The sequence below is a fragment of the Pempheris klunzingeri genome, chromosome 17 (assembly GCF_042242105.1).
Source record: "Pempheris klunzingeri isolate RE-2024b chromosome 17, fPemKlu1.hap1, whole genome shotgun sequence".
In the NCBI taxonomy this organism is placed as follows: Eukaryota; Metazoa; Chordata; class Actinopteri; order Acropomatiformes; family Pempheridae; genus Pempheris; species Pempheris klunzingeri.
This window is the reverse complement of record NC_092028.1, coordinates 22,938,063-22,955,869: the sequence shown is the minus strand read 5'-3', so window position 1 is coordinate 22,955,869 and position 17,807 is coordinate 22,938,063. Positions and strand designations below refer to the sequence as shown.

Below are 17,807 nucleotides of genomic sequence, written 5' to 3'. Positions count from 1 at the left end.
TACTGGAGATCCCTGCCTTTACCGCAGGAGCCCAGCGTGACGTCAGACCAAGAGGTGGTGGGAAGGCTGCTCGTCATCAGCACTGATGGTGTAACACAACACAGATGGGAAAAAAACAACATATTTCTTAGTCATCAGCAGTGATATACAGTGGAGTAAATCTCATGCTCCTCGGCAACGTAAACAGAAACCCATAGATGTTGAAACTGTAGAAAATGTGCTCTTCACTGATGATGAATTAAAGGGGAACTTCACAGTGGCTGGGGGAGCACGTCTGCATAGGAGAATAAAGATGAATAAAGCTTTTCGTGGCTCCAGAGGGAGCGGTGCAAAATCTGTTGCCTCGAGTGATGTCACTTGAGGCCGCGTTTGGCTGGGGATGAAGATTACAACTTTAAAATGTGGAAAGCCACATTAGCTGCTACCAGCACAACACGCCTGAACCTCAGACCGAAGCATGGACGTATTAAAAACACAAAAAAATAAAACCAACACAGCGTTTGAGGCGAGTTCGCTCCTATGAAAGGAGCTCAGTGGAGCCAAAAAAGGGATCAAATTATTCAAATGTTCACATGGACGTCCGTCCCTCTGACTGGTGCATTAACGTCTGGTTGAATGGGGATAAAATTATTTAATCATGCGGCTCTACTAGACTTTCCAGATATTATCGAAACGAATGGATTAAATGTAAATCAGCAAATTTACCCATTTTTAATTTACCCGTCACTAACGTATCTTTAACAATGTCTGTCTATGGGAAGAAGGATTTTCTGATCTGTTGGATCCCACTGCTGTAATTTAATGGTGAAATAGAAAAGACAATATCTCTGGATCTGCTGCACTGATTTAGTTTGAATGTTGTTCTAAGTGACCATCATAAGCTCGACACTGTTCTAGAAGTGTTGAGAACTTTCATCAGCTATATAATAATATCTGATAATAGCAGGGAAAAGCCTGTCAGCTGGCTTCACGGCTCCTTTACTCAGCACAAAGTTACTCTCTCAAGTTTCCATTCAAACAAAACATGAAAAGCATTAAAAAAAGAAGTTGTGAGATATTCAAACAGCAGCATGAATCCTTTCAGGCTACGACGGCTCATGTCTGAAGCCCACTCGGTGAGTGAACCCATTATTAACACCTAAACATTGCTTGTTCTAATAAAAGCATTAAATCAAAGGCAACAGTAGAGACAGAGAGAGAGGGAGAGAGAAATACAAAGGGTGGGGCTCCCCCCAGTGTTTCTGGAGAAGAGAGAGTGGGATGAGAGAGAGGAATAGATCAAGAGAGAGAGTGATGGTGGTGCACCAGTGGACCACACTAGTTCTAACCTTATCACAGGCTCTCTGTCCCATTGAGTGAATCCGCCCATCCTAGGAAATGAGGGCTTCCTGTTGTTTTATAGAGACTTCCTGCAAAAAGGTTGAGATATGTAATCCTTACCCACCAGGGAAGACGGACAGAGCATTGTCAGGCAGAATGACAGCCTCTAGTTTCTCTCTTGTGTTCTCTGGGTGTTTTGTGACTCTTCTCGTCTGGGGTAAGTAGAGGATTACTCTGTCCATTTCTTCACTCTTATGATATAACTTCTTTACTTGCCCTCTGTCTCACCTCTCAGGAGGAATGCTTAGGGGCTTTCAGTGATTGAGTGGCTTTTAGAAAGGAGCTTAGCGAGTCTCATGATTGAGTTTTATACTTCCACAGTTTGGTTTTAGGGTCACAGAGCGATTTTGATCGAGCTGAGACAACACATTTGTTTTTACAGGAGTATTTTGTGTGTTTGTGTTTCTCTTATGTTTCACGCTCTGGTTATTGTAAGAGGTTTTACTCTTGTGGGAGGGGGATGTATTCTAAGTTTACATGTTCTTGAGTTGAATATATCAAGATTTCCTTGAGGCAGTGGGAGACAAAGGGAGGATGCACTGACCTGTTCACTCCCTACAGCTCACTCCACGCTATTTCCTTTACCTCCTCCATTTTCAGCGTATTTATCATAACTCCCTTAATAATTCCTGTTACTTTTTTTCACCTAACTTCTTTATTCCAATTTTCAGTTCCCTTGTTATTTTCATTCTTCTTACAGCTGGAGGCACAACAGTGGTGTGTCTGGTTGATGAAAATTTAGCAGTACAGCCAGCCACAACAATAGGTACGTGTGTTTTAACCAAGAAATAAAAGAATATCTCATGCATGAGCAGAAACACTAACCTGAGCCCCCCCCCCCTCTCTACAGGGTATCACTCAACAGAGATGATGACTGCCAGTAAGTTTACAACCTTTTCCTCTCCCTCATTATGATAGACGGTCTGTATGTGGTCGGGTTTTGACTTAATCTTAAGCAGAAATACACGAATCCTATTGAATTGTGTATATTTCACATGGTGATTGTTGTTTGTGTCCACTGGGGGCTGTTTTGGATCAGTTCCTTAAACACATTTGAGTGGCCTGGAACTGACAAACACAGAAAGCAGAGCTCAGAGATCCTGGTTTCTGCCAAGATCTCCTTGTGTGCGTTATCATGAGAATCCAAGACAAACTCCTGGGGAGGTCTCTACCACTGAGGGTCAACAGCAGTAGACACGAGGCCCATAATGGTTTGGGGTTAAAGGTTAACTTAAACCTCATTATGAGCAGCCCCCCCCCCCGGCTCAACTTCCTGAATTTGTTCGTCATTCACCCCATGCAACGTCTGTGATCAACGCATGAACTCCGAGTTGTGAAACAACTGGAACTTTGGAGCAGCGCCCCTTTCACTGTTCCTCATCCTGTGCCTTCCTTTTTTTTTTTTTTTCCTTCCCCTGACTGTCCCCCCTCCTTCCCCTGCCAACTCCCCCCAACTCTGAGCTCCTCCTTTGCTGAAAAGACACATTTCCTGATGTCATTACTAAATCAAAATGCTGCTCGGCAAACAGATGTTGTGAGAGGCCCAACATGTGGATTCGGTGACATAAATTAACAAGTTAGTCGTGAGAAAACGTGAACCGTCCATTTCATTTTTCATCCAATCAAGCCCACCTCTCTCCGAGCGCTCTTTAAAGGGGTGAGTGCCGACAGGGAGAAACTACCTTACAGATGTAGCACACTCACGAGCTCCTCACGACACGACAAAGAAAAGTTTCCCACACTTGAGGTGGAAATACCAGTATGTTTTCTTTACCAGTGTGTTAGTGTAAAGATAGTTGGCTCCTTCAAACAGCTGGTCAGCTCGGACTAATAACATCTTGCAGCTTTGGTCAAATTAACCTAAATATGAAATCATGGCTGTCTGCACAGCACACCCTGCAGAGTCATGATTACATCCACCCCAAAACGCTAAGCCCTAAATGTTTACTTATGTTTCCTATTTGGCAGAGGCAGCCCAAAAGGCAAATAAATCACATGCTGTGAGCTGGCCAGGCCTTCGACTGTGAGAAACTGAGACTAAAAAGCAGAACAAGAGTTAAAGACTAAAGGGTTTTCAGATGTGAGTCCAGCCCAGCTTGGGTGTGCTCCCTTTTATTTGGGAGAATGGAGAGGACAATCTTTGTTGCCTCCACCCCTTTAAAAAAGGAAGAAAATCCAAAAGAAACGTGCGTTGGAGAGGGGAAGAGCTGCTGCCAAGGCGCAGGGCCGTCAGACAGATCTTCGAAGAACATCTGCTAACCGCGGGTAACACTGTTTGGACATCTGGTAACCGAAGGTTACACTGCGTCTCTTCCGTCCTGTCGGGTTTCCTGTTATGCCTCGCTGTACACAGTCTAAGAAGTATAGGTTTATCATACATGGTCATCAGCTGGGGATAACGCACCTTTATTCATTTTGTCTGACATGAAGGGAGCACTTGGTTTCATTGGGGTATTCCTCTCCTTTCTCTACGGTGAGTGTGTGGTCTCCCTTCTACAGCTGCAAATGCCTGTCTCAGTACTAGACATGTGAAGGAACTCACAAAAGTCCTCTTCACACTGAAATGTGCTTGGATGCATGTCTTTGATGATCTTCTGTAATGAGCTGCATTAGGAGGGCCTTACATGGCACATCTGTGCCCACAGTCCACTTTACCAGCTGATGTTTTAATCTAAAGATCTTGTTTTTTCTTTTAGACACCACTTATGGAGACCCTGCTTTGCCCTTTGGTAGGTGAAATAATGCATAGCCACACGGCCTGACATCATTCTGTGAACAGAGAATTTAAAGGAGGTGTTTTGGAAATGTGTCACACATCTGTAATGTCATTTTCTAATGTCTCTTTTTGACTTGTTCTCTCTTCCTTTCTCCAACTCTTTCATTCATGCAGCTTGTGGGAATAATTCTCACAGTTGTATGAGCATTTGCACCATCTCTTATCATTTTTATGGTGCCCCAACAATGGAGTGTCTTTCCAAACTGTTTGACCTTCTATGTCTCTCCAATTTCGAGCATGGAATGGCATCGCTAAACAACATTGACTGGTGCACTTGGGGTAATGTGAGCGGGTAAGTGTGTTAACTTCATGTTTCTAGCATCAGAAATGTTGTTAAATATTTGCCAGGTGTGAATAATCTTCCACACGCTGTCTGTCTCCACAGTTTGTACAGTAACCTCAGCCTGTGCACAGAGGAGATATCTGACTGTCTCCTGATCCCATGGCCCAACCCTCTGGTGGAACAGACCTTTGTCAACATTCACTCCAAGTTTTTCAAGGATTGTCCCTCAGAGGAGCTGAGTGACCCACCGCCAGTCATCGTCTTTGCCCTGGTGATAACTCCCATCTGCCTGATCCCCATCATGGTCAGCCTAGTGGTGCTCAAGACCAAGAATGGGGATGGGAGCTCCTGAATCTCATCGAGGAAATCCTATTTTTGCCATTTGCTCTCCCTCCTGTCCCAACCTGAGGACTACAGCTTGTTTACATACACACCAGTGCAGCGCTTTCATCTCACCGGTGACCCTGCAGAGGACTGAATCTTTCTTTACCTGTGATTCACAACTAAGAGGAACCCCGAGCTAACAGCGACAGAGGAGGAAGCCTACAGAGAGGATGACACTGATTCAGCGTGGATGTCATTAGCAGTTCAATAGCAACCTCCCTGGTGACTCACTGTGACAAAACCTACGTTATTACAAATTCTTGTATCTGTATACTGTGACATAAGTTGTTTTCGACCACCCGCCTCGAGATCTGAACATTTCTATATTGGTCACATTCAGTTTGCACACACTATAGAGATGGCAGAGCTTGATTTATACTGGAGAACCCAGTATTCAGGGTTATATTAACAAGAGCTCTAGGGCTTGCAAAAGAAAAAGCTAAATATATTTGTGTTGACTCTCCTCATTATGTTGGACAGCAGTTGTGTTGAGAAAAGACAAGGTAATTTTTTTATTGCTGCTCCTCAAACTTAACTCTGTTTTGAGCCACTAATTAGGCAATTAGGCGTTTTGAAGTCTGAACTGAATACAGGTGTGTGTGTGTGTGTGTGTGTGTGTGCATGTTTGATCTATGAAATGGCTCCTCCATGTGTGTAAAGGAAGGACAGGGAAATGAGTCTAGTCTGATGCATGGATGTGGTTATGTGAGTCATAGTGTATGTAAGGTTCAGGGTCAGAGGTTACACATGGGACACAATGAGTGGGGACGCCCAGAAAAAGAGGCTCTCTTTCCTGGTATTGTCTATTTTTGAACTGTAAGAAATCCTTCAGCACTAGTTCGGACAACGACAGTCCTCGTGATCACATAATGAGCAAACTGATGCAAAGTTTATCTTCACCCAGCTCAGACAAAAAGACATTTAAACTGTCTGTGCAGCATAGTGATAAACACTGAGCAACGACAGGAAGATTAAAGTGTTATCTTTCGCCTGAATCCTGATAATGTGGTTATGTATTGTTCAGTCTTGAATGACAATAAAGCCATTGTAAGTGCTTTCAGCTTCAGAACAAAATGCGTATTTATATACTGTTATATTTTTCTGCCATTGTAAAGACTTACTAGACTTACTGTACTGTCTGAGAGAACACTTCCTGCCTGCTCTCACTCCATGTACTGTATGCATTTTGTATTTTTTCTATAATTAAATCTACAGTTGGATCGTCGGCTGTTGCTTATTTTCACTCTTCCAGATGTCAGAAACTGTTTTTTTAGCCAATCACAACATGGGAGAGGTGGACTGTATTCAGTTTAGCTCATATTCACAGCGATAGATTAACAGAGATGCTTCATCACTCCGGCAAAAGCACCCTTTAACCTTTGTCAGTATTTGATTAAACACTCGTTTCCCCTGAGTGCGGTGCAGATGGCACTGCTTTGGGCCTCAGGTAGTGTTTCACTGTATCTTTACTGACAAGCACAGCGTAGCCTTTTGTGGTGCAGTTGCTATGCTGCAGTACTGATGTAGTGAAGGAAGCTGTGACAGCAGTCATGTATCACACCCTCATCTGGCAAACACAGCGCTGCTGGGTGGGCCTGGGTTTGTGTATATGCATGTGTGTGTGTGTGTGTGTGTGTGTGTGTGGCAGGGCTGGGTGGGAAAGTGTGTTCGGTGACCTTCTTCCTCTCTAGAAGTCGGGTCATCCTCGTCCCCACCCCCTTCTGATCTCATCCAATGCTGTGTTGCTCTTATTGCTACAGAGCGCCAGGAACCATTTCTGAGGACAATATGTTAGATGTCATTGTGAAATAAATATTAATCATATTCTTTTTGTCATATTACATCAACATAATCATATTACAACAACAGTTTCACAGAACATTACATGTCTGCCTGTGTGTTCAGTCAAATACCAAAGGTGGACAGACAGTTTGCTCTCAGTCAGGAAATCCTGCCCTCTAGTGGTTTTCTGTGAGACAATGACAACATTAGGACTTAGTAGCAGGTTTTCACTCCAGCTCTCATATTTCAAAAGGTACATTTTAAAAAAGGCTAATTCAAAGTGACCTTTTCTGTGCTGCAGTGGTAGAACTGTAACCCAGAGCTTCAGTTTAAACTTAACCGCTAATCTGTGTGTTTAGTACACAGACAGAAAGAAGGATGAAGTGAAGAAGGAAAACTAATGAACAAACATGGGAACCAACTTACCAAACTACTCTATGACCTGCGGTAACCAGGTCCTCATGCTCAGCGTCCACCTTTGAAATAGAAGGATGTTCAATATATGGCACAAAAGAGGGAATATATTTGTAAACACAATCCGGCACCATTAAAATTATGCCGAATTTGCTATTAGCAACTCCTGTTTACAGTGCACCCATGGATGCACAGACAACTATCACTGGATTACTTTGATACTGAAGAAAACCTAAAAACATGATGATTCTCAGGCAAATTCTGGAGTTCAGGACAGGAGCAGTTTGGTCTATGATATATGGACGTTTATTCACCATGTAATATTCCCAGAATGAGTGAATAACACTGAAACATACTGTAAAAGCTTACAATATAAAATCACTATGCTGGGATATAGACGGGCATCCCTTTGCAACAGTAGGCTGCTGTGAAGCATCACCAGGAATCCTTCAAAGCAGTTTGAGGTCAAGACGTTACTCTCTAACACCCCAGCTACGCCACCGCATCATTAGAAAAGATGCTTCAACTTGTAAATGAGGCATCTTATCTGCCCCCTTGGGCCTCGGTGTCAATGTGTGCTCACACTGAAGTGGTGTCCTGATGCTGTGGGGCTGGAGGTGCAGTCCACCACATAAATCCAGGTTTATTATGACAGCGATAGTTTTGATTGACAAGATTGTTTAGAAAGAAATCTGGAACTTATGACTTTTATGACAACAACGTCATTGAGGAGACTTAAAATACTAGTTTGGTATCCTATAGATACATAGTTTTATCTGTATATATGTGTGTGTGTGTGTGTTCATCTGTAGAAGTGAGACAGACACTGTGTTTTCAGTTGCAGGTACCAGAGACCTTCCTCTCTCTCAGTGGTCACACCTGTGAGTCCCAGCTGCCTCTCCAGTTCTAGGGTGGTGGGTTTTGGCTCTGGAGCCTCCGTCGGGGCCTCTGGGTCTTCTCACAGTGGGAGCCGATGGCTGTCGTGTCCCAGAGATCTGGCAGAGTACAGCGGGTAAGGGCGTCTGTACGTCAACTGCTGGTTCCTTTGGCAGACTTCATAGTGTGGCTGGGGACTTTGGCTGTGGAAATAATAGAGGTGTCAGCTTCACTGCTTCATATATGAAGGAGCATTCAGTGGCATCAATAACAGCTGATCAACCTCCACAGCTGGTCAGAGAAGGTCGGCTTCCTGGAGTCTATGCCAGTGAAATATTAATATCCCATCTGATTTATACATCAACGTCTTTATTCATAAAAACCTGCTTTTATTACATGTTTTTCTTAATGACTTATTTATTGGAGCACTTGCAGACTGGAGTTTTGCCAGACTTGATGAAAATTAAAAGATTACGCTCATTGATGCGAGTCATTCAGTGTGACATGAGTAATTACTTTGATGTGTGAGATCCAAGCAGCTGGCACTGCTGTGTCAGAGCTGACCCCTCAGCTGCATGACACCAAGCTGGCAGCAGATGACTATACATTCAAGTGGGTTTGACATCAAAAGTGCCGCTCCATCAGTCAGAATAAACTCAAAGAAACACAAAGCAGGAAGAGCAGTGTTCCACTGCCAGCTGACAACGTGAGTGACAAGAGGCAGAAATAGAGCTACAGCAACCTGTGAAGGTCAAACTTATTGGTTTGATGAGGATCCTGAGAGATTTATTCCTGAAAAAAAAAAACCAAGACCCTGGGGCTGAAGCCAGGCTGCTTGAAGGAAGAGCTGGCCTACCTGAGAGACGACCAGAGGGAGCTGGAATCAGGAAATGAAAGAGATGCATTTCTGGTTCACTTGTCACATGCAAGTGGAAGTGGATGCAGCTCTGGGAGTTTCCGTAAAACTGGTGACAACAGAGAGAGAGAACAAAATGAGCATGTAAAATGCAAACAAATAGCAAAAAAGTTTAGGAGTTTTTTTTTACCTGCACTCTTTACCACAGCAGGAGTGGAGTCCTCATACAGGGGAGTCCTCATACGGGGGCTCACAGATGTGGGTTTGTCACGGTTTGTGTCTAGGAAATACATCGGTCATAAATAATATAAAGCTACAGTAACTATGTGTTGCCTCTTGAGGGCAGCGGAAACAAGCTGTGGATGAATGTAAATCCAATACTGACTCTGTTTTAGCTCTGTCTTTGGTCTCCACTGACTCCTGAGGGAAATATCTGACTCTGTAGCTGCTAAATGCTCCACTATATCCACCAGCTGGTCGTTAACTATGGCTGCTGTTTGGTGCAGGGCACGCAGCTTTTAGTGCTTGTTTGTTGCTGAAAAGAGAAATCCCACGAGAGCTGGAGAGTGAACCAAAGCAGTAAAGTTGTGGGGCAGATTATGGAAACACTGAGCTGAAAGTGGAGGAGGAGGCAGAGTCAGGTGATAACTCTCTGTGGGTTCATCACTCCAAGCATATTAACATAAAAATACTGATTATAGACGCCTGAAGTAGTAATATTCTGTGGATCTTTGCATTATTAGTTTAACAAACAGTACAGTCCCGATCTGTAGTTCACATTCGATGTAGCTCAGCCTTATTCTAACATTCACAGTGGTGATGACAGATACCAACATTTTTAAGGTTTAATAAGACAGGAATTACTTTTGCAAACTGACATTTGAAAAGATAATATTAACGACAAGGTCCATCAACTTTACAGCCTTACAAGCATTAAGAAAAACAAGCATCATGGCAGATGAGTTTCTTGTAATGACGTTCTAAAAGTAGAACATTTTGAGTGAAGTTCTCTGTATTGTTACTTGATCCACATCTGTGTCATTCTGCAGGATGAGAAAGTCCAAAATAACAAAATAACATGAAGAGACAATTTCCAAAGCCTGCTAGGAACAACGTGACCTCGACCCTCTCGTCTCATCCAGGGGAATTATGAGCAGTGAAATACGACCCACAGACACTTTAAAACACAAAACAAACATGCAGGAAAAAAAATGCAACTCCAGCTTATCTTAAAAATCTCTGACTTTATTGTTTTACCCTTGCAGCCTCTCTGGAGGGGAACCTGGCAGAGATTGAGGCCTGTTATTGAGGTCCGATCACGGAGCTGCAGGCGCCTGTTGCCAGCCTGATGCACATCAGGACAGACTAAGACTGAACTATTGGAGAGTGCCAGACCCTGCTGGACGTCCAGACCTGTCTGCAGCCAGGAATAGCAGGAGAGGAGCAGCCAGATTGACGTTTCTAAGGACACAAGGACACGCTTTCTGCTTAAAACCAGCCCTTTCCAGTTTCTTCTTATATTTTGTTCCTGTTGTATCCATGTAGAGTCAACAAGGTCATTTCTGTGTTTTTTTTCCTTTTTTAAAGACTTGCCTAAGGTGCTAAGCTCCATGAGCACACGCGATATGAGAGACGGCCTCTAGATGGCAGTCTATGAGAGCAGATTGGAGGTGAAGCCACATCAAAATTGCACCTTTTAATTATACTTCTGTTCACGTTGAGAGAGAAGATACGTATTACACTGCTGATGACTATATCAGGCTTTTGGAGGGGCTCACAGCTCACACCCCAAGCCTCAGGTCACTGAGAGGGAATAATGCAATGCTCTGTTTGGACACTCCCAGTTTGAGTCAATATACAGTACAGGTCTGGTGCACTGAAGGCTCGAAGCAAAGGGCATGATTGAAATTCAAACAAATTCGAAAGCTGATCCTCATAATTCAGCTGAGAGTCTGAAAAATTCAAGTGAATCAGTCATTTTCTTACAAGACACCGTGCAGTCTCGGTACCAGATGGTGGTGATAAAGGGGAGAGACGTACGCTGCTGTGTTTACTTCACTCGTCAACCTTTTTCTATTCATGGCATGGAAACCAGAGCACCACGTCAACACAGTAAATACATTAAGAGTTAAGAGTCAAGAATTCATTCCTTTGTGTTGTTAAAATACAGAAAACAGAGTGAGTGAGAAAAGACTGTAACAGGATGCAAGAGTTTCTTTTGGTAAAATCAGGATCTCCAGGTTTTTGGTTTTCACTTCCACTCATCCTCTTGCTGTGGGTTTAACTGGAGCCTCGTGGTGGTTCAGTGAGATCAGCTGATTTTTATCACAAGAAAAGAGCTGCCGGCGTGTTAACTTCAGTGGTGCACCTGCACTCATCCACCTCCCTTTCTTCTTAACATCCTGGAAGGATTTCGACAGAAGCTTTTTACCAAGACAAACACATTCACTCGCATTTAGTGGCAAATAGCATCAGTTTCAATCCACAAACGCTGAGCTCCTTAAGTTTATCTACACAGAAAAATACATTTCTCACACATCTTTTGTCTCCTGTTTAAGAGGAATAATCCCTCTCTTGCCTTCTCAAAGGTTTTTTTTCAGACTTTCTAAACTCAAATGACATAACGAACAAAAGAATGCATTTGATGTAGAATATCCATCTCTGCATGTGCAGGTGTGCCTGCAAAGACATTTACTGTACGTACAAACACAGACACACACACACACACACACACACCGTAAATAATACAACACAACACATGAAAGAAGACTTATGCAGAGGTATAGTAAACATAGAGGAGAGACTGAAAGGAAGAATATAAAAGGAGTGTGTGGGAACTTATCCCCATTTTAAAGCTGCGCCAAACAAAAGTTTCCGCTTAGTGTCCCCATCTGTTTACAGGGGCCGTGTGTCATTTCTCCAATACACTACCCAACAATGCTCAGGGATTGAGCCTGAACAGGCCTAGTTTATGCCTCTATATTATGTATGGCTTTTATGCAAATGCTACAGTGACAGTGAGCAAAAACCTTTGATCTGGGAGTCTTTGTGGCTGGAGTTAATGCAGCTAAAGCATCGTGAATCTAGCGGGAAAACAGAATTGAGATTGTAAACAGAATCGGGGGAACCAGATAACTTCGCCTGCGATGTAGATTAAGAGCTGGAGTATTGCCTCCTGCCTCAGAACCCCAGGTTAATGACTGTATCTACACAAAATTGGTTGTGCCATTACTGCAAGACAAGCTGTTTGATGAAAAGATAACAAATCAAGATAGTCATTTCTCACCAATTAAAGAATTCTAAAGCTTTTTGTTAGTGTAATGAGATGCTGAGCAGTCGTAGTAATAGGGTCTCCACCTAAATCCACTCCTGTCTAGTTTACCATGGTCTCATAGTCCCTGCCAAGATCATTATCACAAAAAAAGCAAATGCATCTATTCATTTTGTCCTTGGGTTTACTGGTTCATAAAAAACCAACCAGTGAATGTGTTTTGAACAATATGTGCTTGACTGTGGAGGTTTTAATGTTCCTCTGCTTCTAGATTTCATTTTAATTACACAAGTAGTTTTTATGTAGCCAAGAAGTGACACTGTGTTTTCATTTAAGTGTTCGTAGTCCCATTATTTAGGATGTGTTTGCAAAGCTGATTTGTTCAATCTCTGGTGTCTTTACTGCTCATTACACAGTAGCTGCTTTCTTTTTTTACTGAAGAAGTGACAGAAAAACAATTCAGTATCTCAGCAGAAAACCACAACATCTAGAAACCACAGAAAAGACTTTTGTCAACTTTCTACATCACAAAAACTGTAGAAATATGATGCATGTTAAACCAACGTCTTTGAAATCAGTGTACTGTAAATACAGTATTTGTCAGTGATGGATATGCTTTGATGATGGGCGACATAAGGGAGGTGTGTGTCTGCAGTATATGGAGGAGAGACAGAAGAAAACAACAACAACAACAACAAAAACCCTGCACCCACTGTTCCAATCTAAATGTCACTTCAAAGTAGTCCTGAATCCGGTGCACACACACACACACACACACACACAGCGTGCTTCGGATGATATGCACGCACACAAAACGAAATTTTGCATTAAAAAATTTCAATTATTTATAACACTTTTCTAAACTCAATCAACAGACGTACAAAAATAGCCTCAGCAAAGGGTTTATTTTATTCCTGAGACTCCAGTGTCAAGGTAAATACAGACAGGCTCTCAGTGTGTTCTATTAAGCTATGTGCCCTCATCCTCCGGTGAGTCATCCTTTGATTCTCATTTCTAAAGATGCCATTTTAAAATCGGATGCTATTGAAACAGACAGAGGCTTCGGCTATAAAGGGGGGTTATTGCAGCCTGGATTTATAAACAAACTAAACTCTGATCTTAAGCAGATTTACCAAAGGGTATAATACCCAGCTATACAGACATATGTCAGCAACAATACATCTGTTAAATCATGCGTGCTGACTGGAATAGAAACAGTTTGGCAGGTAAAAGCTTCAGGTGGAGGGATGAATTCCTCCCCTGCTAGGCCTTTTGTTTGAAAAGGCTAGGCCACACCTCCACCTTCATGATGGAGTTGCCTAAAGGACACATGGTGGCCTTGATGTCGAGGTAGTCGCCCACATAACTGATTCCTGACCCAGTGGCTTCCTCCCTGACAAACCCATGCTCTTCCTGTTTCTTCTCATAGTACATTTCTTTGTACAAATCCTTATCACAGTTGCGGCCCCTCTTATAGACGCCCACTGCAAACCAGTTTTTGTACAGGTTGTAGTCCCAGGGCACCGAGAACATGATGGCCAGTGTCTCAGCGTAGTCGTTCTGCGACCTCTCAAAGAGGTCGTAGGTCAGCACGCCGATGCTGCCGGTCGCTTTGCCGCTGGACTTGGTGAAAGTGCAGACCTCTGTCTTTAGGGAGCAAACCGTGGGCTGCGGTGGGTTGTATGTCTCCCCGTTTTCAAGGTACACCCTAACAGACACAGGCACAACAGATTGGTTTTTTTTGGGGGGGGGTCTCTGTAAAACATTTCAAACAAGCCTGAAGGTACACAAATGAGGGCTTACCTGGGGTTGATGAACAAGTAGTTGTTGGTGAGATTTGAGATTTCAATGGTGACACTTCGCTTGCTGGTCACATCGGCTGCTACAGCTTCGGCCGACTCCGTCATGTTGGATCGGCTGTGAGATTTTCCTGTAAAAAAAAAACCAGCTGGGTTGAACAACATCACATTCCCTCCACACCTAAACACACACAAAGTGTCCTCCTGACCTCTGCTTTGTTCACATGCTGTATTAACATTACATTGACCTTCACACAGACCGGCACTGGGTATGAATGATCTATTTCAGAGGCTAACGAGATCTCAGAACAGTTGTTAACAATCAGAGAATAGCTGCAGACTCTCTTTGCCTCATTAAGAGAGTGAACCTCTTCAATTACAGCACTAAGTAGCACTCAATAATGAAGTTGAAGTGAAAACAGTAGAGAAAATGATGGCCCCTTTTATCAACAGAGATATGATACAAATCAAACAAATGCCCCATCAAGCTTCTGTATGCCTCTATGAGTCTATGACTCTTTTTTAGAGTCCTGAGCTAATGAGCCATCCTCTGTGCTGCCTTTTAGCAGATTATCTTATCTACATCGTCATGCAAGTCTTTCCCCCCCAAACGGTCTAAGTGACTTACCTGCTGAGAACTTCTGTCGGTGCACCCAGCTCCAAGAAGTCCTGAGTACCAAAAGTTACCTGGTAGGGAGGTGCCGGTAGTTTTTTTTTTTAGGAAAAAAAAAAAACAAGGATGTATGTTATCACCCAGGAAACCCTCCCACTTGCAACATAATCCCAATTGGACAGCCCACACCCTCTTTCAAAACACACCACCCACACAAAAACACCAGGAGAGCAAATATTCTTTTCCCTGTGGGACAGACCTGCCACACCCCAGTTCCTACAGTTTTCCTCCTCCACCCCAACCTGTTGGGTAGGATCATTCATTCAGTTCCTCCTACGGGACTGTGGCTACATGAGTACATGAGTGTCTGACGGTCTGGCGGTTTGAGGATCTCATTCTTGTGGTATTGTGCAACAGAGAAAAAACAAGTTAAGACAGAAATCTCTGGAGTTACTTTACTCGTATTCTTTCTCCTGTTTAATGTGGTGCATTTCAAGTACCACACAAAATCACACATTTCAGAGAAAGATGGAGAGTCTCACAGCCAGCGAAAAACAATACAGTTATCGTGCCAATTAAAAAAACATCTATGCAGATATTCCATCTGTTGCTGCTCATTAGAACTGAATAGATCCAACTAAGAGATTAAAAAATGATTACTGTTCATCAGTAATAATGAAAGCATAGGCTACACAGTGAAAACATATCCCACACAAAGCAACCAGCATCGGCTCTTAATGTTTTATTACCATAATCAAAGAAAAAGGGAGTGTACGATATACATAAGCCCAAGGAAGAAGCTAATGGAGAATCAATGAGCTGGCTGTCAGATATTGATACGTTTCAGGAGACACAAAACACAGATGACAGCAAAATCAGTCTTCCTCTCCTCTGGATGTTTCTCTGGATGACAACTTGCAACAACAGTCAAATCAGATGAAGTTTATTTATCCTGTTGTACAAAAAGGCAAAACACCAGCAGCCTCTAAACTAATGGCCCATTTTATCATGGAGCTCCACTTTAACAATGGCTTTGCCGGTGCTAGACATCGAAGCCCTGAGATCGACGGACGGAGCTTTATACTCCAGCCCTCCACCACACGTCTCAGAGCGGGCGAAGTTACTGAGGTCTTTCCCATCATACAGCTGGTTGTACAGATGCTTGTCGCAGGCGCGGGACTGCTCAACCACACCCACGGCCAGCCGGTTCTTGTACAGGTTGTGGTCAAAGGGCACAGAGAACATGATGGCCACGCGCTCGGAGCAAACACGGCTATGCATATGGAACAGGTCATAGGTCAGCAGGCCGACGGCACCCGTGGCAGTGTTGTCGTCCTTGGTGAAGGAGCACACTTCGGTGTTGGCGCTGCGGACCGTGGGCTGGGGGGGGTGCTGACAGAAGCCACTGGACATGTAGACTCTGTGCAGGAGAGCATGACAAACCCTCATCAACATGACCAATCGCCTGATAACTTTTATGTCACTTCTCTGACTTCTGATGACAGAACAGAGTTTGGGAAGTTTTGCGGAGGTTGTCAGAGCACTTTTTGAGTGTTGAGCTTTCCAGGGTACCTGTAATACCTTATGCTGATGGATGGAGTGTGACTATACAAGTACTGCTGTGGACTTCTAACCAACAGTGAGTGTACCTGCATACGATGTGCAATGAGGCAGTGAGTGTCAATGCATGATGGATAGGTGGATGTTCTCAGCAAAGTGATGTCACACATGAAAACCACCCATCCAAGATGTGGTCTGTCCTGCCACGGCTAGATAAACGGTGCAGCGTGGAGGAAACTCCAGAAGACGAGGGTCATTTGTATTCATCTCGTTGTTTTGTTTTTATTCGTTAACCCTTTTAGCAGAAGTGAAAGAAATGGAGAGATTACTGTGACTCCAAACTATTCTAATAATTTATTCAGATTAATTCAACGGGACACTTGAAATATCATTTAACTTTTCATGGATGAACGTCTGATTTTTCTGTAAAAAAAAGTTGTGGATGCTTCATTTTTCTGGACGGACTTCATGTTAATAGAATCAATATGCTGATCTGGAACCAGGCATCGTGCTCTAATAGCACGAAGCCTTTTGAAAGTGAACACGGTCTCCCTGGAACCAATCAAACATGAGCACACACACACACACACACACACACACACACACACACACACACACACACACTTCACTATTATCTCTACACAGCGTTGATGCAGGTAACTGATAGACGTCACTAATGTGCACTGACCTCATTTAGATGCATTTTATCCTACAGAGAAAATGATTAACGTGATTTAAACCTACATTTTCTAGAATTTCTCATCTTCATCAAATCCAGTCTGATGGCACATTACATTCATTTCCATTTCCATGTATTTAGTTGGTAAATACGTTTCATTTAGAGGCTTACTTGGGGTTGATGAGGCAGTAGCGAGTGCTGGCGTTGATTATTTCTATGGTGCAGTTTCTGTTGGTGGTGAGAGTGGCTGACACAGCTTCTGCTGTTTCTGGCATCTTTACTGCAAGAGGAACAGGATGGAAAGCTTACACCATGGATCCACTAACAGGTGACCGTTCAGCAGGTATTGTGCACCAAATGGATTCTTTTCTTTTATATGACAGACATGAAGAAAACAAGTTTTTGGGGTGAAAAGAAAACACAAAGTCAAATCACCTTTTCATAATCAAACTAGCTGATTTTCTTCCTCTCAGTTACAAAATACCTGACCAGAATTTAACCGCACATGTTCTACAGCATGTGTATGTAAAGAGTGAATACAGCTTGAAGTGTGAAACGAAGTGTGAAGCTAATCTGAGCACTGAGAAAAAGGTGTGAGCACTGAGAAAAAAGGATCTGTACAGGTTAACCGAGACACAGCTCACAGTTAAGCTATAACCTGGCTATAGGTAGGAGGAAGTATATTCACCTTTTGGAGTTAAGCACCCAGTCGTGCTTGGCAGCAGCGTCAAGTTCCTTTTTCTCAAATCCCACAGAGGTGGAGAGAGTCTTTGTGTGATTATAGCTCCACAGTCCTTATCCCAACACAAGCACGGGCGTGTCCACCGTGAAAGGAGCATTCACCATCCCATCAGGAAAGTTACGTTCAAAGCTCCCATCCCCTGATCACAATGTGCAGCAAACACTATAGGTGATACTACATATCATTAAACTAATGAAAGTTTTAATTACACGACATCTCTGTGGCAGTATATTTGCCTTCACATCAGCCACGGGTGGTTTTGATATCACCTCTGTATCCTGAGGGATTAATGACCTCATTCTTCAATCATTGGATTTCAGTAACTTAATGCAGCACATTGTTGTGAAAGCTCGTCATATTATCATATTATCTATATAGTCATATTATCTGCT

The 17,807-nt window shown here is 43.1% G+C and overlaps 3 protein-coding genes across 6 annotated transcripts; 1 reads left to right on the top strand and 2 right to left on the bottom strand.

The window, feature by feature from the left end:
- The first annotated feature begins 1,297 nt into the window (after window positions 1-1,297).
- ramp2 (receptor (G protein-coupled) activity modifying protein 2) lies at window positions 1,298-6,048 on the top strand. 2 transcript variants are annotated; one of them, XM_070847966.1, is made up of 6 exons: window positions 1,298-1,537; window positions 2,081-2,146; window positions 2,231-2,260; window positions 4,077-4,109; window positions 4,271-4,448; window positions 4,542-6,048. In XM_070847966.1, exons 1-6 carry the CDS (start codon window positions 1,378-1,380, stop codon window positions 4,789-4,791), a joined length of 717 nt encoding a protein of 238 aa, XP_070704067.1. In that variant the 5' UTR covers window positions 1,298-1,377; the 3' UTR covers window positions 4,792-6,048. The 2 variants fall into 2 exon arrangements, with proteins under 2 accessions (XP_070704067.1, XP_070704068.1); XM_070847967.1 differs by lacking the exons at window positions 1,298-1,537; window positions 2,081-2,146; window positions 2,231-2,260 and adding an exon at window positions 3,177-3,853.
- A 6,860-nt stretch (window positions 6,049-12,908) lies between these two features.
- Window positions 12,909-14,501, bottom strand: apnl (actinoporin-like protein). Its single transcript, XM_070848392.1, has 3 exons — window positions 14,450-14,501; window positions 13,826-13,952; window positions 12,909-13,730 (listed from the first exon to the last, which is right to left on the bottom strand). Exons 2-3 carry the CDS (start codon window positions 13,927-13,929, stop codon window positions 13,286-13,288), a joined length of 549 nt encoding a protein of 182 aa, XP_070704493.1. The 5' UTR covers window positions 13,930-13,952; window positions 14,450-14,501; the 3' UTR covers window positions 12,909-13,285.
- A 660-nt stretch (window positions 14,502-15,161) lies between these two features.
- Window positions 15,162-17,466, bottom strand: LOC139217162 (uncharacterized). 3 transcript variants are annotated; one of them, XM_070848454.1, is made up of 3 exons: window positions 17,362-17,466; window positions 16,845-16,953; window positions 15,162-15,854 (listed from the first exon to the last, which is right to left on the bottom strand). In XM_070848454.1, exons 2-3 carry the CDS (start codon window positions 16,946-16,948, stop codon window positions 15,425-15,427), a joined length of 534 nt encoding a protein of 177 aa, XP_070704555.1. In that variant the 5' UTR covers window positions 16,949-16,953; window positions 17,362-17,466; the 3' UTR covers window positions 15,162-15,424. The 3 variants fall into 3 exon arrangements, with proteins under 3 accessions (XP_070704555.1, XP_070704557.1, XP_070704556.1); XM_070848456.1 differs by having other exon boundaries at window positions 16,845-16,948; window positions 17,362-17,415; XM_070848455.1 differs by having other exon boundaries at window positions 16,845-17,042; window positions 17,362-17,405.
- Between the last annotated feature and the right edge of the window lie 341 nt (window positions 17,467-17,807).

Excerpts from the sequence above, each read along its gene's own strand:
- ramp2 (XM_070847966.1), top strand. The coding sequence starts at position 1,378 with ATGAGGGCTTCCTGTTGTTTTATAGAGACTTCCTGCAAAAAGGTTGAG. Across the intron at positions 2,261-4,076 it reads AACAGAGATGATGACTGCCA|ACACCACTTATGGAGACCCT; the intron begins GTAAGTTTACAA and ends TTTTTCTTTTAG. Across the intron at positions 4,110-4,270 it reads AGACCCTGCTTTGCCCTTTG|CTTGTGGGAATAATTCTCAC; the intron begins GTAGGTGAAATA and ends TCATTCATGCAG.
- apnl (XM_070848392.1), bottom strand. The coding sequence starts at position 13,929 with ATGACGGAGTCGGCCGAAGCTGTAGCAGCCGATGTGACCAGCAAGCGA. Across the intron at positions 13,731-13,825 it reads TACTTGTTCATCAACCCCAG|GGTGTACCTTGAAAACGGGG; the intron begins GTAAGCCCTCAT and ends TGTGTCTGTTAG.
- LOC139217162 (XM_070848454.1), bottom strand. The coding sequence starts at position 16,948 with ATGCCAGAAACAGCAGAAGCTGTGTCAGCCACTCTCACCACCAACAGA. Across the intron at positions 15,855-16,844 it reads TACTGCCTCATCAACCCCAA|AGTCTACATGTCCAGTGGCT; the intron begins GTAAGCCTCTAA and ends TCTCCTGCACAG.